Genomic DNA, 22,761 nt, shown 5'->3' on the forward strand with positions numbered 1-22,761 from the left:
CCTTTTAAAATATAGTCCTCAGCTTCAGGGCCATATAGCAGCAGGTGTGGGCTGAGCCTGCATCCCTATTTTGTCAACCCCTTATATGTAGCCTCATTCTTAGAGAAAAGCTATTTGTAATTTCTCCTTCTACCTAAGCCTCTTTCAACTATAATAGGATCGAATTGCAGATTTTTGCTGTTGCTTTTTACATTTCTGGGAAATAACTAACTCATTGGACTGCACCAGAAAAACATGAATTCTGAGACTGCTATGAGAATAGAGAACACTTGTCTCATGTTAATATTCGACTTTTGTTGTGAGTCTGCCATTTACAGTTGTAACTGATTTCATTGCCTTCTGGAAAAAAAATAATAAGAGAGTATATTTTAGTAGAAAATAGTTACTGCAGTTGACCCAGGTATAGCTGTTATTTTTAGCACAAACTTTAGCATGTAATAATTATGTGTAACAACTTATTTTAAAAGCCATTTAAGAAAATATGAATTCATAGGAGGGGCTTTCTGTGATAACAGTAAAGCATCATCCGCTTGATGTTTTAATTTGCAGCAACAAATGATATGTGAGTATTTAAGTTGTAGTCACTGTTTGACTGAAAATCTTGCTTATATGTCTTTGTGTTTTGGTTTAGAATTTCAAAGAGAGACAGAGAAATAATTGGTCTCCAGAGTGAGTTAGATTCTTTGAAGGATGCTGTTGAACACCAGAGGAAGAAAAACAATGTAAGCAAATATTTACCAGAAATCTTTTATTTTTATTACTTTAACTTTGAAATGTCATGGTTCAGGATTATTATTAATTTATTTTAGAAGCTACTTTACTTTAGATTTGTTAATCTTTGTAGGCAAGTACTGTTGTTTTCTCTGTATACCTTTTTTGAAGGGGTTACTTGGGGGTAATGATTTTATTGATGAGGTGATTTTTTAATGAATACGTGAAAAGACCTGTTCTTGTGAATATAATTTTAAATACGGAAAGTATTATTATAGTTTTAGGTGTTTTTTTTTTTTTTTTAAACTTGGACTTTATATTTGGGACAATAATTTTCTTTCAGCTGAGTGTTTTAAAAGCAAAGGTATTTTCTTCTTATGCTGATTGGGGTAGTTTTTATTAACTAAAAGTAATGCCAGTGTTCAGACTCAGCTGCTCAATAATTAGATCTTTTCAAAGCCTTTTAGAACCTCCTCTTTTTAACTAAGAATGGCTGAATTTAATATGTTTAGGAGCCTCAGAACCTGAATATATTTATACTTGACTAGGAAGGGATTGTGCTGTAAAAAAATACAAATCCTTATACTTTTACTGATAGGTGTTTATTACTTTAGATGAATCTTCTAAACATTCTTTCTGACCAGAAGATGACAACTATAAGTAGAATCAAAGCCTTTTTGATAGAGAAGGAGTTTTGGTACACAAAAGTATGATTACTAAGACTTCAATAAGGCTGAGATGTTACTGAAATCTAAAGTGGTATTGATAATAAATAGATAACTTTTTCTATTGTAAGTTTAAATTTTCAAAGTTTGCCTTAATTAACAAATTGGCATTTTCCTGCACCCTTGAGTTTGTCAAAATTAGGTATGTGAATTGCCCTTTTTGTGTCCTTGTGTAACATTACTAATGGAACTGCTTATTCACAAAACTTGAGGTGAACTTGCCAATATACTGCTAACATTTTAATTGTGTGTTTTTTTTAATCGGGATTCTGATATAAGGAGTACATGGTCATGCCAGCAGCAGTTCTGGAGGCGTTGAAGTGTCGTGAAAAGAACCAAGACCTTAGAGGCCTGCAGATTGCAGTGCCAGTCCATTCTAGTTCTGTCACTTTATTTGCTGTGTATGTACAGTAGGCCAAATTTCCTAACCTATAAACTCTCTATAAAATGGGAATAAATATTTCTCAGAGTTGATACGAAGATTAATGAGAATTGATGTCAAATGCCAAGTACGGTATTTAGCACATGAGTAAGCATTCAGTAAATAGAGATTGTTGGCTTTTTATTTTGTTTTATTGTTTTTATGTTTGGATTTCTAACTGAGGAAAGACTGAAATGTAGCAGATTGATCTGTGTTATATTTGCTTATGAAATGCTTTAAAATCTACATCTTTCAGACCTCAGTTTCCAGTGATTTCTGTTTCTCCTTCAAGAGTCTGTTTTATAGCTTTCAAGCCTCCCTGTTTGCCTCGATCATCTAACTCGTACAATTTGTGTCAGGTTGCTTATGGCATGTACATTTGACCATGCCAAGAAGGATGTAGAAGCACAGTGAGTTACTATGTTGTTCCTAGGTAGATTTGAAGGATGGTTACTTAATTAAAACATATTTAGAGAGAGAAGAAAATGTTATGCTGCAGTAGAAAGTCCCATGAGTAACGTTGAGCTTTGTCTAAAATCACATGTAAAGCTTTTTGCGGTACTTGAGTACTTACTTTGTTTTTAATCTTCTACTGTTCAGTGTATCTTAAATCTTACTTGTAATCTTGATTTGTATGTTTACTTTTGAATGCTTTCTTCTTTGTCACATGTGCACAGTAATTACCTTAAAACTGGCATATTTGTTGTGTATATTAATACATGGAAAGTGGGCATCTTTATTTCCTCATTCAAACTTCTAAACATTGCTTTTTATTTTTTTGCTGATAAACATATTTTCCCATTGGAATAATTTTGCAGTAACCAGCATTTAAATGCAGTGCAAAAAATACTGATGAAGTAAAAAGCAAAAATCTTTCAATAATGGATAAACTGAAATCATTCTTTCTAAAAATGACTAGGACCTTCGGGAGAAAAACTGGGAAGCAATGGAAGCATTGGCATCAACTGAAAAATTGCTGCAGGACAAAGTGAACAAGACTTCCAAGGTTGTAATGCTAACTCCTAGAAACAATCCTTTGAACAGAGAAAATCTGCAGCGTGTCTTAAAATCAGACTAAAGCATTTAGTTTTACTGCAATTTAAATATAAAGTCTCCTTTTATCATCCACATTTATCACCTTTGTCATCTCTGCTTTTTCTCATCTACTTCTTGAAGCTTTGATTTTGGGCATGCTGATATGTTGTGATTACCTAATTATTTAAACTTTGGTGAGCACTACTTTAAGCTGAGGAATTTCAGATGACTTTCTTGTGCTACCCATGTACATGCTTGTCATACTGTGTGTACCTATTATGTTGATTAAGAAAGAACTTTGATGAAAATCCTAAATCAATAAAAGCTAAGTGAAATAATAAACACCTTTGAATACCTAGGATATACCTACGATATACATCAAACTGTCCTAGATTCTTTGGAGCACACTAACCTCAGACAAGGTAGAAAATGATAAAAGGAAAGAAATCAATTTGGGTATGTTATTGGAGATGGCTTTTTCTGATCAGGTGGAATTGAACTTTAAAGTTTGAAGCAGCTAGACAGTAGTGACCACATGTATTTTGTATGGAATATTATTACCAAGGGATAATTCTCTTGACCACAGTATATAAAGTACTCTGGAAACATATAATCTTCCCTGTCTTCAAAATAATGAGGGATATGCACCCTGGGCTCAGGTTATTGAATGGGTATGAAGGTTTCTAATGAATTAGAGTTGAGAAGAAGTTTTTTTTAAAAACTTGAGAGAAATTAATGTGTTCACTCAGGTCCAGTGGAACCTGTGTAAGGCAGAAACCTGTCAGAGAAGGAAAACACAAATATTTTCCAATAGAGAGTGATTGAAAAGTGGTAAGACTGCAATCTGTCAAAGGCAGAAAACTTGTGAGACCCAGAACAGTAAGGCAGTCCTGTAGAGTTCCAGCTCTTACAGGTTTCACGGTACTTGAAAATTCCTACCAAGAATAAATATGAAACAGAAGTATTGAATTTGACAGATGGGAATAAAAGAACCTATGTGATTTGCTTTAGCTTTCTAAAAATATTTGATGAGCCACAGTAATCTGTTAAATTTTAAATACAAGTCTCATTGACATTTGAAGGGCTTTTTTTTAGTAGGATATACTTTTTATAAAAAATTTCTCTCCAGCAACATATGTAGTTATAATTCTTTTAGTGTAATGGATTTGTACTTCTACTCACTTGACCCTAATTTTCACTAAAACCTAAATGCTGGCCAATAAGTGTTGATGAGTATCAGGACTAGAGAAATCTAGGCCAGAGAGTGGAAAAATCTAGTCAAAGTAGGACATCATTGTTTTGTTCTGAGTGGCTGCAGTTGCTGGACAGTTCTGTCAGCAGCGAGAGCTTTGGTATAGTTTCTGATTGTTTCTACACCTTTGTTACCTTTCATTTTGTCAGTGAAATTGTGTATCTAGTAGATGCTAATCTCTTACGTAATATAACCAAACCTGCAAGAAGCTACATATGCACCTGCCATAGGCATTCTTACATATTAATATGCCAAAAGAAAGCTAGAATTTAACTGTATTTCAAAGCTCATCATTGAATGACTTCTTGCATAGCTAATCTTCTGTAGAGAATAGAATTCACAGTCTTGTATATTTCAACTGAATTTAGCCAGTCCTCAGATACCATAGGTGTAGAGTGATGGTGATTGGCATTGTGCCACAGGTTGTGCTATAAGGAGGAATTAGGTAAAACATCTTTCTTTAAGCAATAGAAATGAGAGTAGTCTTGTCTAGAATGTAACAGAGAATGATATACTGCTTTTTCAGGATTATTTTAAAAGTAGTAAATATTCTTGAACTGCTGTAGATAACAGGTTCACATTGAAAGATACTTCACATGTAGTTAGTCCTCATTATCTGGAGGTTCCACAACCAACTGCAGGTCGAAACTATTCAGGGGGAAGAGCAGTTAAGTGGTCAAAGCAATCCCTCAAAGGCTTAGAGGGAGTGTAAAGTGCTATTTACATTTTTTTTTTACGTCTTTTAAGTAATCTAGAGATGGTTTAAAGTATGTGGGAGGATGTGTATAGATTATTTGCAATTATGGCCATCTGTGGATTTTGGTATCCACAGGAGTCCTGAAGTCAGTCCTCCACATATACCAAGGAACAACTTTATTATTATACTTGAAGATAATAAGGAAATAAAGTAGTTACCAGTTATTACCCAGGGTTTAAAGTGGAATAGATATTGCTACTCATAATCAAACTACTATGTCATACGAAAAGATTATTAGAAGGGTATAAAATAATTTCTCATTGTTGTGGCTCTTGGTTACAAGTTAAACATTCTTCCTCTTGGTCCATTTTTGAAAGGGTTCTTCTGTTCTACAGTATCTTTTTCCCTAACTGATTTTCTTTGAAGATTGCTCTGCCACTTCTGTAATCAAATGGTAAAAATGATCTCTCTATTAATTGTCTCTGAAATAGCAACTAATTGTTGTTTTGAATGAGTATACCTTATTTTATACTCCATTAAAACTTCCACTTAAAAATTCTTGCCACTACTTCTTAATAAAGTGACATTTTTTTGTTTATAATTAATATCTACCTTTTTATTTTGTAAATTAAGTTTTCATGTGATTGGATTTGCTTAAATTGAAGTGCATACATTTTAAATCAGTAATCAGTTTCAAAGATCGTATCTAAAAGGAGAAAGATAGGTTTGAAATCCTACTAGCTTGCTTGCATTTTTGCCACTATGAACTTGACAAGCGTTGTTTTGAGATGATTTTCTTGACTTAGTTTAGGTGTGCGTTTTTGTAAGTGTTCATTTTTATCTTGTAGAGATAGTTTGATTATTGGTTTCTTTGTGTGTGATCAAGTCAGTACCCTAATTTTGACAAACCATGGTTTTGAATTTATAATTGGTATCCATTAAGTTTGTGTTTACAATGACCAAATTTAGACATACATGCATCTGTACTACTTGTCTTTAAATTCACAGCTGAGAGTCTCTACCAAAGTGTCAGAATTATGTTTGTCATTAGTGAAGTATTAATGCTCTCAATTTATCTTTCTCTTTTTCCCATATGTGCCAACCATTAAATTTTGGTCCTTTTTGCTTTGTTTAGCATAAACAGCTTCAAATGAGCTTGAAGCTGAAAATAAGAAGGCTGCCATTTTAATCCCCATAGCATCATGGTCCCTCAGCAGTGCATTTTATGTAGAGATATTTCCAGCTACTAAGCCTTCATTGTATTGTGCAGATACTTATAATTACTATTTTTTTTAGTACATGTGGTTTAACTTTTAGCTGTAGGGGAATGTTTTAGTTTCTTAATGATTTGTGCCTGGAGGAACAAATCACTTGATTTCTAATGCAAGGAAAATGTCTATATTATCTATCAGATATTTTCTTAGCTTGATTAATATGACATTATTTTTTAAGATGCTTTAGAGATTTTGCAGATTTTTTCTTCTGGACTCTTTAACATGTTAAAATGGGAAACATTAACATTTGTCAGTATTAAAATGACTATTTCAAATACTATTTGACTCTTTCATTTTTTAGAGCTTAAAAGATGGTAGCTTTTTCCTTTTTCTTTCAATTCTGTAATCTTGTAAGCTTGATTTGGTTCATCATCTCCTTTAGGAAAGACAACAACATCTGGAAGCTGTGGAGTTGGAGGCTAAAGAAGTTCTGAAAAGATTATTTCCAAAGGTGTCTGTCCCTTCTAATTTGGTAAGGCTAATTTATTGGTTGAATCTTTTATGTTACATCTTTATCATTATTCAAGAAAGTGTGAATAAGCAGCATTTGTACCCTGCACTTGGTTTTTGGTAGTGCACTGGCTCCTTAATCTTCCTATTACTAACCTAGGGTCCTTTTGAATAGTTACTATCAGTAACTTAGCTCCAAAATAATTTTTTTCAACTAATGTTTTTATTTTGCTCTATAAAATCACACATGAGACATTATTTTGAGGATCATAAACATCATATTTGGGAAAGAAATATTTCTTAATGGTTAATAAATTCAGTATTCTCAATAGGTTTATTCAGAATAGAACTTAACTGTAAGTGATTGCTTTCTTAGTTTTAGGAACACCATATTTTTTTAATTAAACGTATTGAAAACTATGAACCAGATTCTTTACATTTCAAAGCTTAAGATTTTATCATCTATTATTCAGCAAAAATCTTGAAGATTAACAACAACAACAACCAAAAAGAAAACAACTGGCTTTATTAGAGCTTATGTGCATTTTAATTGAGAGAGCAAAGTTATCTTGGTTAAGAGAATTAATACAGCAAGTATTTGAGGGCAGGAAAAGCTTGTGATCCTGCGTGTGAATTTCCTTAAATGGTGATGCGGGCCTTTTTTAAAATTTATTTTAATGGAAAATTGTTACATATATTCAAAAACAGAATACCGTAACGAACCCAACATACTCAATATCCCACTCCAGCAGTTGTTAATATATGGCATGTATCAGTATACAGTCTTGTTTTACCTACCACCCTACACATCCTAGATTATTTTTAAGCAAATCAGACATCAGAGGGTTTCATCTGTAAATATTCAATGTGTATTTTATAAAAGATAAGGATTTCTTTTAAAAAAAATACTATCATTAAGTTAAAAAATATATCTCTAATAATTTCTAGTGGCTAGTTAATTCTCATATTTCCCCAATTATGTAAATTGTCCTATTTTCTTTTAGTTAAATAGTTGTTATTGTAGTTTACTTTAATGAGGACTCAAATATGGTCATTTTGTTGTGATTGGTTTAAGATAGCTCTCACATCTTTCTTGTCCCCCTGCAACCCTCTCCTCCCCCGTTTTTGACCTGGGGTTTACTATGTAGTTTCCCACAGTCTGAATTTAGCTAACTGTGTACCTGTGCTGTCAGAATGTTCCTCTATCCTTTGTTCTGAAAATAAGCAGTCGGATTTGGAAGCTTGATCATACTGAAGCTCGTTATTTTGGGGTGGGTAGTGGGGGCAGAAGTCCCTGGGTGGCACAGATGGTTAAGTACTCGGCTACTAACGGAAATCTTAGAGGTCTGAGTCCATTAGAGGTCCTTGGGCTGGTCATCTGTTTCAAAGGAGTCAAGTTAATGGCAACTGGTTGGTGTGGGGGCAAGATTACATTATAAGCAGTGTTGTATCCTTCCATCAAGAGATACATAATGCCACCTTGTCTTTCTTTGGCCAAGTGTAGCTTATTTAGGCTGCCTGTGGAGTCCTTTTGACACAGCCTTACTAAACTTTCATTGCTTTGTGGTATGAAAGGATGTTTTTGATTTATTTATACGTTTCCTGCCACAAACTTGAAATTGGTCATTTCTCCAAGGATCTCTGCTTCCTCTTAGCAGGAGATAGTGGATGGGTGTAAGTTTTTTTAAATTAATTTAATGGCCTGATCTATGTATGATGTGAGCTCAGAATTTATCTGCATGTAGTTTTCACCTGTTTTATTTAAATATTTTTGGAAATTGATTATTTTGACTTTTCTTCCCCTGCCAGAGTTATAGTGAATGGTTACGTGGATTTGAAAAGAAGGCAAAAGAATGTGTGGCTGAAACTTCAGGTTCAGAGGAGGTTAAGGTTAGTTCGATAAGTGAAACATCTATATTTTAACCAAATGTGGAAAAAGAAGCAAATCAATTTGTCTTTATGAAGTTGGGAAAGATTTAGGATATATATCGTGAGTAGAATAGTGATCTTTTTTTGATAAGGTATAAGGAGGTTAGAGTTCATTTTGTGAAAAATTTGGTGAAAATACTCTAAGTCTTCCTTGGATTTGATTTTTGTGCAGCACTAATTTCCAGCATTTCTTTAACTCTGCATCTTAATCTTTTCTAAAACTGGGTAAGTATTTACCCATCACTCCGTTTTTAGCCTAAATTTAAAACGTAAAGATCAGTTAAGAGAGGTATGTAGAAACTTATTGGTTTGGTGAAACAACCTAAAATATACCATTATAAGTACTCAAAAACTATATGGACTTTTAGCTGGCTAGTGAGATTTGGAGAATTTTTTTTTCTTTTTTTTCCTATAATAAGAATAAAATCTCTTTTCCCATTTGTATGGCATTGGCATTATGATCTTATTTCACATGTGGGTCTGCTTTTTTTTTTCTTTTCTTTCTTTTTAATTTGTATTAATACTTTAATGTAAACCACCAATCATAATATTGAGTGAACATATCAAATCTTCCCTAGGATAAAATCACTATTTCTGATGTTTCTATAGAAATATAAACATGAATATAAATATGAAGATACCTTCCAAACTGGAGCTCTGGTGGCATAGTGGCTAAGGCACTTGACTGCTAACCAGAAGACTGGTGGTTCAAACCTACCAGCCACTCCTTGGAAGGAAGGTCGGGCAATCTACTTCCATAGTGATACTGCCTTGGAAACCCAAGGAGGGGTCGCTATGAGTCGGGTTCGACTTGACGGCACATAACAACAACAACAACCTTCCAAACTAAGCAATTAGTATATTTTCTCTATTCCTACTTATTTTATTTTTATTTATTTTAAAAATTTTATTGTGCTTTGGGTGCATATTTACAGAGCAAAATTTGTTTTACATTCAGCAGTTTATGTACATTTGATTTCACACCCCGATTACCATCCCTGACCATAAGAAACTCTCCTCCCCTCCTGTCCCTTTGACTACTCTCTCCCTGTGCCCTTCTTAGCTATGCACTCCTGTCTGTCCAGCTTTCCTTCTGTGTGAATGCTGTCCCTCTGGTGCCTCATGGCCAATTGCTTTAAGGGGTATATCCCCCTAGAGTAAGTAGGTGCATCACCTTGGGATAGGTGTTCTGCATGTAGGTCTTTCTACTGTTGAGCTGAGAGCCAATGCATGAGAGTGAGTCCAGTTTTAGGCATGATGGATAACCCAAGGCCATAGTCTTGGAGCCTCCACCAGATTATATCCACCCAGTAATTCTGGTCATTTTTGTGCTGTTGTATTTCGTTCCACATTTTTCCTCCCACTCTACCTAGCATCTCCAGGTTTGATCCTTTTCCAAGTGGTTGGCATTGGTAGCTGGGCACCTTCTAGTTCTTCGGGTCTTGAGGTCCATCATATCCTTGGACTAATTGTTTCCACATGCCTTTGATTTTCTTAGATGGTTGCTGAGAAGCTTTTAAGACTGTGTGGGTCTGCTTTGAATTTACATTCAGCTGAAAGATTGAAAAACATACTTAATATAAAATTGTGCAGTATATTTTATGATAAACAGACTTAGTGGTTTAATAAGGAAAAAGCCAAATGCAAAGGTCATTGAAGTTCATTTCCACTTAAGAAATTGAAATTTAGTGTTTCATTATAAAATATTTGAAACCACTTGTCAATGTACCATTGAATATGGAAACAAATTTGAAGCACGAAACTTTCTGGTAAAATTAAGTGGAGAATTTTTCTTTATTTCATTCTTTGCAGGTTCTGGAGCACAAGTTGAAAGAAGCTGATGAAATGCACACCTTGTTACAACTAGAATGTGAAAAGTACAAGTCTGTCCTTGCAGAAACAGTAGGAAATGATTTTAATCTGCATTTTTGTTTTATTTTATAATCATTAACTTATTCCTTAGTAGCCTAAATAGTTTATCTTGACATTAATATATGAAATTTTTACAACTTTTTTTGTCTGTAGGAAGGAATTTTACAGAAGCTACAGAGAAGTGTAGAGCAAGAAGAAAATAAATGGAAAGTTAAGGTTGATGAATCACAGAATGCTATTAAACAGGTATTTAAAATGAAGACCTTATAGCAGTGCTTCTTAGTTGGGGCGCTGGACCGAGCATCAGTATCACCTGGGAACTTATTAGAAATTAGATTCTTGGGTCTCAACCTGGATATATTAAATCTGAAACTTGGGGAAGGGGGCTCAGCAGTTTGTGCCTTAACGAGCCCTCCAGGTCATTCTGATGCCTGCTCAGGTTTGCGAACCACTGGCTTAGATTATGACTAAAGGGTAATAATACAGTGTGTAAAGTACTTTGAATACTATCAAAATATTATGTGAAAACATTAATTCTGGTTTTAAAACAGTTGATGTTTAATTTATGGTACAGTATTCAAGGAGAAGTTACTAAGTCATTCTGCTGTTCTTAGAACCTGAAGGTTATTGCAGTCTTAATTTTTCTCCCATTTCCTGTTGTGTGGAAAAGGATGCCATCTATTGCTCACTTAATTTTCCTGGCCCAAATTGTATAGAATTTAGGGTTGCTGATGGTACTTCATGTTCCTGCATCTGAGGATTAAGTACAGCTGATGATTAGTTAATTGTTCGTAAAAAATTAAGCACCTTTAGTTGGACTTAATATCATATTGCATACAGAAATGGATGGAATAGGTTTTGACCACAGTTTTAAATAAGTGAAATGTAACTATTTTTTAAGACCTTTAAAAATTCAGTATAACTTTAAATAAGATATATTTCAAAAGCTCTAAATTATCCAATTAACTGAAAATTATACATGATAAAGACATCTGTCTATATCCCTGGTAGTTTACTCAGTCAGTAATTGTTTCACATTTCAGATGCAGTTGTCATTCACATCTTCAGAACAAGAGTTAGAGCGATTAAGAAGAGAAAATAAAGATATTGAAAATGTATGTCACTTGTTTGTTTAACTTGAATAACCTAGTACTAAGGTATATCCTAAGACTTTTGTTTTTAAGATTTATCTAATAATGTAGTTGTTAAGCTATTAAGACTGTTTCTTGGATAGTGGTTGAAATGATACAATTTTATATTTGTAAGTGTGATAACTTTCCATTGTGAGGAAGCATCATGAAATCTTAAAATGTGTATGTTAATTAACTCTTCTTTGTTGCATTGCTAGCTGAGAAGAGAACGAGAGCATTTGGAAATGGAACTAGAGAAGGCAGAAATTGAACGATCTACTTATGTAACAGAAGTCAGAGAGGTACATATAATGGAATTTCTTTCATTCTTCTCAATTCAAGTTACATTTATAACAGAGTGATAAAATATTTCAGTATAAGTTGTTTGTAGCCAAGCTTCCGGATAGCATACAAAACATGGCATTATCACAAGGAGATTAAACTCTAAACTTCATTGCAGCTGAAAGATCTGTTGACTGAATTGCAGAAAAAACTTGATGATTCATATTCTGAAGCAGTAAGACAGAATGAAGAGCTAAATTTGGTAAGAAGCTTATTCTCCACTGGGTATCAAGTAGGCTCTGAAAACACTTGTATTGATATGTGGAGAAGCCATCCAAACTTTTTCTCCTTGCTAACATCTTTAGCTTGGCATTTTTGCAAGTTTAAGATAATCTTTATATTCTGATGGCTCCTAAGATGATCCTCCTTTTCTTAGCTCCTAACATGGCATGTTTGGCTTCCATCTCTTTTTCAAAAATTTTCCATGTTTTATTAAGCCTAATTTTTCAAACAGCGTTACTTTCAGTAAATAGAGAAATGAAACGGAAATGGATAAGTTGTAAAGATAACTTCTCAGACTATCCAGGTTTACTGGATCTCTTATTTTCTAACCTGGGAGAAGAATCTTGAAGATTTAAGATACATATTCTTTATTTAAGAGCAATAATCAGTCCAGTTTTTTTTTTTTTTAAACTGGTTTCTCTAAATAATACACAGATACAAAGAAAGTGGAATTCTTCATCAGCATATTATTTAGAGCATATTAACTAAAACTATAAACTTTGACATTCTCAAATTAGCTAAATATCTTACAAAGTCAAATAGTACTCTGTATTCTAATTCTAGGAGTCCCTGGGTGGCGCAAACAGTTAAGTTCAACTACTAGCTGAGAGGTTGGTGGTTTGAACCCACCGAGAGGTGCACAGAAAGACAGGCCTGGTGATCTGCTTCTGAAGGGTCACAGTCTTGCAGACCCGCTCTGCTCTGTATGTTTGGAGTTGCCATCCTTGGGAGGAAGGTTGGGCAATCTACTTCCGTAGTGATACCGCCTAGGAAACCCAAGGAGGGTTCGCTATGAGTTGGGTCTGACTCGACGGCACATAACAACAACCACCACAACATAGTAGGCAACCAACAACAATATTCTAATTTTTCAAGTTTTCTAAAAAGTTAAACTGATTGTGACAGGCTTAGCTATCGAACAGATATGACTATCCCATTCTCTGTTTCAAACAATAATCATTATGCCTTCCCTTGACTTAAAATCACAGCACAAGATTCAGTCTTTGTTAAAAGAGCCTGAGTAAACTCAAGGAAAGCTACAGAAAATAAATTTTCTCCTTACCTCCAAGTTAACCCTACCTAATTTGAAATTTTCTTATTAGTATTTCTACACATACCAAAGGAAACTTTTTAATTCATTCATTTGTGGTTGATACTTTATTCTGTGTTATGGCAGTGGAATCAATTTTCAGGATAGGGCACTTTGAAATAAACACATAGCATATATCTATCCCCACTACCTCCATCCCATCCCATGTTTGTTTTATTTACCTTTGACTCAATTTTATTGAACTCATTCTCATTGCAATATAGGACTGGTTATATATGTGTTATTTTTTTAATATATTTTTTAAATCTAATTATCTTTGCTGAAGATTTGACACTCTGGCTGATTGCAACAGTGGCATCAATTCACGGATCTTGTTTACACTTCCAGCCTACTGCTCTGTGTACTTTTTGCCTCTTCATTTCTGTCAAGAGACCATTTTGAGTGGCATTAGCTTTTTTTTCATAATGATACCTTGAGTTTGGAATCTTGGTCAGTGTTTTTGTGTGGCCATATGTTAAGATGAAGTAATTTTGTTTGCCTGTATACACTTACATACTTTGTGTATTCCTGGGCCAAATGAATAACCTCTCTGATGTAGAGTATTAAACTTAAGAGTTTAAGAAGCAAGCACTGAGTCATTTGGGTGTTTAAATAATTCCCAAAATAAAATTTCCAAGTGGAGTTCCATTCACTGATTCTCCTTCCAATGTGAAATGTCAGTATCTTATATTTTCTTTTCCAGAACTATTTGGAAAGTTATACCTGTAGGTGGGAGGATTATTTTATGTACAGATAAAAACCATTAACTTGATGGGTTTAGTAAGAAAGTTGTTCTTTGTCAATATAGTCCATTTCCCTTATTCACATTTAATCAGAACAGTTGTCAGAGAAAAGGGATTATATAGACATTAGAGTTTTATAGGGCTTTCTAGATATTTTTAATGAGCTGGTTATTGAAAAATATATCTGAAGACATTTCTGGTTGGTATAATTTAGGCCAGTCTGTAAAATGTGGTCTTGCACTATTCCCTTCAGTGGAGTCTTAAAGAATGAGCACCATTTAAATTGGTGAACTTTTTTCATTTTACTGAATTTGTAATTTTTTGTTCAGTGTCCTTTATAATATTAACAATTGACTTTTTATCTGAATTATAGATCAAGAAAATCTTTAAAAACTAATTGGCAAAACTTCTGATTTTAATTATTTAATAATTTAAATATGAATTATTTTCAGTAGTGAATAATAATACTTTTCTCAGGTACTTTACTAGAGTTAGCTGGTTTTGTTTTTTGCATATTCTGTTTCCTACTCTAAATTTTGGTTCATTTCTATGGCTTTTCTTACGTTTAGCTTTACAGATGGGAATTTCCACTGCTTAGCTTTTCTGTACATCTGGTGCAGCATATTAGCTAATCCACTGTGCATAATAACTGTTAACATTCCCACTCTTTCTCATTCGTTTTTCAGTCCTAGAGGTGTCAGCATAATCACAGAAAGGTGCATATTAAGTTAATTGTTGTGTTCCTTTATTTTTTACAGTTGAAGGCGCAATTAAACGAAACACTCACAAAGCTTAGAACTGAACAAAGTGAAAGACAGAAGGTAGCTGGTGACTTGCATAAGGTAAGATACTGTCCTAAAGGTGCAACATCATGATGCTGAATATCATGCCTGAATCTCAGTCAAGCTGCTAATTTTGGATCTGTTGTTTTGCATCTTTATATTAACTTGTCTTATAAATTTAGGCTCAGTTTGTTAAATAGTTAATTAATTTTTTAGAATTAAACGATTTTGGCTATTTTTCCAAGCCAAATTCACTTCATCATTTTATCACATTTATGTAATTATTTCATGAAGTATAATGTAAAACTTTAATCAGAGTGATTATTTTTTGAAAAATTTGGTTTCATCCTTTTTTCAGTTAGAATTTGCCTAGGTAGTTAATTTACAAAGAAACTTTTCAGTTGGTCTTTGTGGTTAAAACTAAAAGATGTGTATAGACTGATGTTTTCAGAAATTTTTTCATTTATTTCTTTGTACACATTTTTACTAATTTCATCTATAAATGAGATATTTTTAAAATTGCATTTCTTATCTTTACATTAGGTTGACATTTGCAATTCTTTGGAATTTTTTTAATAGTGTAATTCATATATATATATATGTATATATATATATCAAAGCTGCTTTAGAGCTATGGTAGTTTTCTGGGAGATATATAGTCATTAATGAAATAGTTAATAGTACTTTTTAAAAGGTTGAAAGGAGTATGCTTGTCAGTACTATATGGTTGGAGCTACAGTTGTTGGTGTGCAAAAGTCCAGGAGTTCAGAAGTGTTTCAGATTATTTTGGTGTCATTGTTACCTTTAGATAAAACATGAACCTAAGAAATTTTTTTAGAGTACAAACTTAGAGAAATGATACATAGTCAAAACTGAGCAATCAAATTAAATTTGTAAATCAAAGTAGATACATGATTTTAATTTATCCCTCTGGATCAAAATACAAAATGCAAGTTTGGCCTAATAATTTAGTTACTCAAAAAGTACTCTAAGGATATTAAGCAGGTGCTCAAAGATACAGATATACCATGTTATTTATGAGGACTAAAAATGGCAACCATAGGTGACAGTTTAAATAAAATATATAGTAGAAATACTATACAACATTCCATTTGAAACATACATATTGATTGACATGAACAAAGTTCACAAAATACTTTGTAAAGGAAACAAGTTACAAAGCAGCATGGATGTAAAGGCCTATTTGTGTAAAATTTTTGCCAGTTTCTTTATAAGCACATTATGCACAGAGAGAGGAATCTAGGCCTGGGGTTGGCACATCTTTTCTATGGGGGCCTTGGAATAAATATATTAGTTTGTGGACCACATATGGTCTATGTTCCACATTATAGTATAGAGGGAGAAAATTGTATTCATTTTGGAGGAAAAAACTTGGAATAGGTTGGCTTTAAATTGTATTTTGAGAAGAGTTTAGTCTTGGGCAAAATATATAACAAAATCATTCACTTTTTTCCCCCTCATTTATCAGTTCTGTTATTTAGTAGCTATCATATTAATTTCCTTATAGGCCCAACAATCACTGGATCTTATCCAGTCAAAAATAGTAAAAGCTGGTGGAGATACTACTGTTATTGAGAATAGCGACATTTCCCCAGAATCGGTACGTATTTTCTTCAGTCCAGAATCTTTGGGACTAATTACTTTGTGAATTATGTGAAGAATAAAAATGTATAAGACTTGTCTCTGACTTGAAGAATGCTATTGTAATGTGCTGCCATCTAGTTACGTTGTACTCTTAACTGAAGATAGTCTTTTCTTTGAAATATCCTACCTCTGAAATATAGTGGTTTTCTTTTTCTTTTTTGTATTACCAAAAAATGTTTATTTTATTTATTTAGCTTAGTGAGATGATGTTAATTTTAAGGTTTGTGTTGCGAGGCAACATGGTATACTTGGTCACAAGTATAGACTCTGGAACTAGACTATGTTTGAATCCTGGCTCTGCCATTTAGTAGCTCTGTGAGTTCACACAAATTCTTTGGCCTTACTGTGCCTTAGTTGCTTGATTTGTAAAAGACAGTGATAATAAAACCTATAAACCAGAAAAAGAAAACAAACTCATTGCTATCGAGTTGGTCTGACTCATAGCGACTCCTCCTTGGGTTTCCAAGGAGGAAAACCCAAGTTTCCTGTAGTTTCCAAACTACAGAAGTTGCCCACTCTTCCTTCCGAGGAGTGGCTGGTGGGTTTGAACCGCCAGCCTTCTGGTTAGTAGTCAAGTGCCTTAGGCACTATGCTACCAGAGCTCCTATAATAACCTATATCATAGGGTTATTGAAAGAAGGAAATGAGTAAATACATAAAATACTTAGAATAGTGGGTAGCACTTAACAGTGCTTGCCAATTAGTGAAACTCAGTAAGTGTTAAGTATGTTTTTACTGTCTTTGTTATGCATGTGCTCTCCTTTGATGCTGGGTGAGCTTTTTCCCCCTTGAAAGAAGAAATGGATTTATTTCTGATACTCAGAGATTCTAGACTTTTTCCTTTTTTGGGCCTAGTGATTACATTTATAACCAAGTTTTGTTTTTTTTTTTTTGGTTTCATGTAGTTTGTGACACTAGTTAACAAACACTGTTTCTCTATGTGGTTTTTGTTGTTGATTTCCATGCCATGTTTTAGAGTTTTCATACTTGTATTTAAAACAACAATTAAATATTTTCTGGTTTTGATTGAAATGCTTTTTCTTGTGTTTGGAGTTATTCATCATTTCTATCTTCTTTTTGGCAGTCTTCTGAGAAAGAGACAATTTCTGTAAGTCTAAATCAAACTGTAACACAGTTACAGCAGTTGCTTCAGGCAGTAAACCAACAACTCACAAAGGAGAAAGAACACTACCAGATAATAGGTAAGAATTACTGAAGTATTGCTGTCTATGGGTAATTTGTACAGTGTGTATGTGTTTGTGTGTGTGTGTGCGTGTGCGTAATTTGTGTTTACCATAAACTCAGGGAACTCTCATTGCCCTAGAGGAAATATTCTTCCCTTCTCTCTCTCTCAAAACCTCTGGGTGACAGCATTAGATTTTTTATAGTTTTATTTTCATCTTGTGCATAGTTTGAAGGTCTTGAGGCTTGGAGGGAAAAAACAAAACCCTTTATCTTTGCCTCTTTTGACCTATTTATAACACAGATTTTTGTAATTTGGTTACCAGGTTTTGTTCATCACTGTAGTTTCTGTAACTGCTTTCTCAGTTCATTCTAATCTTAGTTCTGCAAAGTATTTTTTTTTAATGATTTAATAAAATTAAGTGACACTAACCTTATACTGGGAGCTCTGGTAGCACAGTGGCTAAGGCACTTGACTGCTAACCAGAAGGCTGGCGGTTCAAACCCACCAGCCACTCCTCGGAAGGAAGGTTGGGCAATCCTACTTCCGTAGTGATACTGCCTCGGAAACCCAAGGAGGGGTCGCTATGAGTCAGGGCTGACTCGACGGCACATAACAACAACAACAACAAACCTTATACTGAGTGAACATTGTTGAGCATCACATTTTTCTACATTGGAAGCTGAGTTTTACTTAAGTTTACTTTTATTCTCTAAGAAATCCATTCTTTAACTCCTGAAGTGATAACTTTGAGGACAAATACCCATCACTAATCAATCCTTGATATAATAAGTTTTTACTTCTTAGATTGTTTTCAAAAACACGGATTTATTGGCATTTGAAAATAATTTGTATTCCATCTGATGAGTGCACACTTTTTATTGTTGGTGGTTATTATTTGGGCTTTCTTGCTTTATGAGTGTGTTATGTCACACTGCCTAGGATAATTAGAGTATTCTAATTAGAGTATTCTAATACGCTCTGAAAGAGCTCTGGTGGCATAGTGCCTAAGGCATATATATGACTGCTAACCACAGGGCTAGTGGTTCAAACCCACCATCCACTCCTTGGAAGGAAGGTTGGGCAGTGTACTTCCATGGTAAATAAATACAGCCTTGGAAACCCAAGGAGGGGTCGCCATGAGTCAGATCCGACTTCATGGCAGTGGTTGTGTTTTGTTGTTAATATGCTCTGAACAGTTTGGATAGCTGCCTTTTGAGGCTGTTTGTTTTTTAAAATAACTGTGTTGTTCTGGAGACCAGTGGTCCGTGAAATGCAGAGGAACAACTTACCACCGAACTCTCACATTTAGAATGCGCACATCACATCTGTGACGACTATAGAAGGGCCTTGGGGAGAGGTTAAAACCTCAAGCCCACTGCCATTGAGTCTATTCCTATCCTTGGCAAATTGCCTTGTCTTTCTCCTGTGGAGTGGCTGGTGGGGTCAAGTCACTGAACTTTGGTTAGCAACCCAGTGCCTTAACCACAGTGCCACCAGAGCTCATTAGGCATAGATCAGATACCCTTAAAATTTGGGTTGGACCCATTTTGGTGTTACAGAGACTTTCTGTCTTACTTCCACAGAATGGTTTTACTCTAGCCTGTCTTCTTATAGTGCTGTCTTTAAAATGCCATCTCAGATCAGATGCCTCTAAGAATTTAGCACAGTGCCTAAGACTTGACTGCTAACCAGAAGGCTGGTGGTTCAAATCCACCAGCCACTCCTTGGAAGGGAGGTTGGGCAATCTACTTTCCAAGAAAACCCAAGGAGGGGTCACTATGAGTCGGATCCAACTTGACGACACATAACAACATCAGTTTTTTATTATGTCAGCAAAAATATTATAATCTCTTATCTTTAGTAAGCTCGCCTCTTCTGTTCCCTAGAGTTACTGTTTCTAACTTTTACCACCTTCCCTCATTCCCTGAAAGTAGGAAATAACCTTGCTTCCTACTTTACATGGGAACAGAGACAGCTCTTCTATCCTTTCTATGTCTTCAGCCCTATTCTCTTCACATGCTTTTTTTCAGTCTTGAAAATAAGCACGAATGTCTTATTTTGACATTATGCTTCCTTCAGGTTACCACCTATCTTACTTTTCTATAGGAGCAAAACCAGTGATGCACATATATAAATACATAGAAAGAGTTTTATTTCAAGGAAATGGCTCATGCAGTTGTGGAGGCTGGCAAGTCCCAAACCTCTGCATCAGGTGTCAGGCTGGTGGCTTCTCCTGACTCAGGTGGTTTCAGGGGCTAAAGAACCTAAAATTGGCAGGTCAGGCAGAAGGCTGCTGGCTCATGAGATTACGGGTGCTGGTGGATCCCAAGATGTGCAGGTCAGATGGCAGGCTGCTGGCTCATGTCCCAAGAACTGGAGGTCAGAAGATGATGAGTCCAGAACAAGATTGAATGAGCTTTGCCAGACATCCACATATATTTCATCCCCAAAGAAACTCCCCTTTCATCTGATTGGCTGCTTACATCAGATCATAAAATAGAGGATGATTGTAGGCAGTTCCTGAGTTATGAATATCTTACATATAACCCATAGTTACTAACCAACCTTTTATATTAAATGAGGTACATACGATGGTTCATAATAACAACTGTGTGTACTTAGTGATATATATCAAAACATGATTACTGTTACTGTTATTACTATGTTAAAGATGTTTTAATGTATCTGGAAGTATTTCTTTAATGTTTTTTATGCGTGCATTGAAAGGTACACTAAATACTAAGGTAAACATTTGACTGGTAGGGGTATGATATGAATCATACCTAGCTTTTCTGACTTACATATGAATTTGACTTAAAGACGGATTTAAGAATGGAACTTGTTTGTAATTAAGAGACTGCCTGTATCTATTATCTTCCAAACCACTGAGAATCATGGCCAAGCCATTTTGACACATAATATTAACCATCAGAGTCCACCCCTTGCCTGTTTGGTGCCTGTATACATCTCCTTGAACCACACATAATCTGGAAATAAAGACAGTTTTAAAGTCATACTGGTGCTTAACATGATACAACTAATCGGCATGCAACTTAAAATGCACTAGCCCCATTGCATCTTATATTTTATAAGTAATAGCATAAGGGAGGGAAAGATACAGATAGTTGCCATATATTTGTGTGTGTGTGTGTATATGTATATACTTAAACACACATACATGTAAAACAAGAAATACAAAAAAACAATTACATTGTAGTTTCTGCAGCTGGTCACATGCTTACACCTGGTATGTAGAACTTCCTTCTTCCACCACCCACTCTGTATTCCCTTTGTCCTCAGCTGGTCATTCTTGGTGGAATGACCCAAACATTAATTCCTGAGGGGTCTGGGCCATTAGTAATCATGTCAGAATTGGATTGCTGTAGTTTTCTGTTGACTAATCACAGGGCATCATAGTACTGAAAGATGTTCTGAGGGATCTCCTGTATTTTAGGCATACTCTTGCTTATATCTGTTATATAATATCAGTCCAATTTCTCCTTGGTGATCAGAATCAGTCATACCAACCCATATGGTAACTCCGTTCTTTACCTGTTAATCCAGAGACATGAGGAACCCAGCTGGGTGGCATCCTTAATTTCCAGTTCAGTGGAATCAGTGTTGTGCCTCCTGGTGGGAGCATACCTCCCTTTGGTACTAAAACTGCCAGACCTGCAAAGCATAGCGTTTCAGGGACAGGAAGCAAAAATTTTATGATTGGGTCACTAGGGGTAATAGTGAGTGGTGCCACTCCCATTTCCACCTCTTGATTCCTGGACCCATAAATTCTGTCATAGTTACCTAACGCTGCTATAACAGAAATACCATAAATGGGTCCCTTTAACAAACAGAAATATATTTTCTCACAGTTTAGGATGCTAGCAGTCCAAATTCAAGTTCCTGGCTCAAGGAGAAGGGTTTTTCTCTCTGTCAGCTCTGGAGGAAGGCCCTTGTTTCTTTTAGCTTCGACTCCTGGGCAGTCTTGACATGGCTTGGCATCTCTTCCCCATCTTGCTCATCTCCCTTGTTTGTTTAATCTCTGTTATACCTCAAAAGAGTGACTCCGAGATACCCTATATTAATACCATCTCATTATTGTAACAAAAACAACCCAATTCCCAAATGGGATTACAACAACAGGCATAGAGGTTAGGATTTACAACAGATATTTTTGAGGGGCACAATTTACTTCACTGTTCAGCAGAGATTCTTAGAATAGGAAACTATTCTCACAGTATCTTCTTCCGTACTTCCTGTTAACTCCTCCATCCACTCTAGAATGGCTTCTCTTCCTGCTATTCTACTGAAACCATTTTAGCTAAGATCAATAGTGATTTCCTAATTGTAAGATTTAATACAGTGAAATACTATATTAGAGTTCCTTCATTTACCTACAGTGAAATATGGAAAATATTTATGAAAGTTGAATATACAGTAAAGTCAGTTGGTAGGCCTTATAGGTATTCTAAGGGATGGGTTGACTTCTGGAGAGCTTTAAAAAAGTACAGGATCACCTCCTGTCTCTTGCTTTTAGACATCATCAGTAGTATCTCTCCAGCATTCCCAAAGTGCTCTTTAATATTTTATTTTTCTTTCCAAACACACAGTCTGCTCATTTTAATTTCGTGAACCATTTTTGGCTTGCCCAATTGTTCCCACATTTGTTGTATTAAGTTCAGGACTTATACCAATCATAGGTAACAGCACTTTGATTTTTCAGTTTTTTAAAAGTGGAGTAATTTGTTAAGATAAATACATACACCATGGCAACACAGCTAAAACTGAACTATTAACTGGTAGACAGCTCCCCTGAGTGATAACTCAGTATTCTTTTGTCAACTGATGAACAGAAGTCCAAATTTTGCAAGTGAAGAGGCTTAGTAGTATAGCATATCATGAATGACAGGATGATTGTATGAAAGTAGAGGTCCACAGACTCTTCTTAGCTTCTTTGACCCTACCCAGCATTCACAGTGGTATACCTTCCTTGCATATCCCTTAGTTCCCATGGCACTTTTGTGCCCTTTACATGTTTGTGTTACCCTCAGGTTTTTATCCTCAGCCCTTATTTTTTTCTCAATATATGCTTCCTAGGCTAGCTCAAGGATTCTCTCATCGTGTTCTTAACCATACTACTAGATGATTAAGTTGGATATATAAATTTCTTAATCATTAACATTTAGGTAATAGGCTAATACTTGATGCCAGGAAACTAATTTCTACCTTTTAATATAC

At 34.9% G+C, this 22,761-nt stretch overlaps 1 protein-coding gene across 1 annotated transcript in view; it reads left to right on the forward strand.

The window, feature by feature from the left end:
• The window catches only part of KTN1 (kinectin 1), a 143,428-nt gene that overhangs the window by 90,129 nt on the left and 30,538 nt on the right, over positions 1–22,761 (forward strand). Inside the window, exons 31-42 of the mRNA XM_007948366.2 lie at positions 632–722; positions 2,777–2,863; positions 6,498–6,587; positions 8,375–8,455; positions 10,307–10,396; positions 10,520–10,612; positions 11,410–11,481; positions 11,715–11,798; positions 11,957–12,040; positions 14,652–14,735; positions 16,204–16,296; positions 17,425–17,542. Coding sequence (XP_007946557.1) covers positions 632–722; positions 2,777–2,863; positions 6,498–6,587; positions 8,375–8,455; positions 10,307–10,396; positions 10,520–10,612; positions 11,410–11,481; positions 11,715–11,798; positions 11,957–12,040; positions 14,652–14,735; positions 16,204–16,296; positions 17,425–17,542 — 1,067 coding nt within the window. The remainder of the gene's footprint in view (positions 1–631; positions 723–2,776; positions 2,864–6,497; positions 6,588–8,374; positions 8,456–10,306; positions 10,397–10,519; positions 10,613–11,409; positions 11,482–11,714; positions 11,799–11,956; positions 12,041–14,651; positions 14,736–16,203; positions 16,297–17,424; positions 17,543–22,761) is intronic.

The sequence above is a fragment of the Orycteropus afer genome, unplaced genomic scaffold (assembly GCF_000298275.1).
Source record: "Orycteropus afer afer isolate SDZICR_OR568_19922 unplaced genomic scaffold, OryAfe1.0 scaffold00214, whole genome shotgun sequence".
NCBI classification, from domain to species: domain Eukaryota; kingdom Metazoa; phylum Chordata; class Mammalia; order Tubulidentata; family Orycteropodidae; genus Orycteropus; species Orycteropus afer.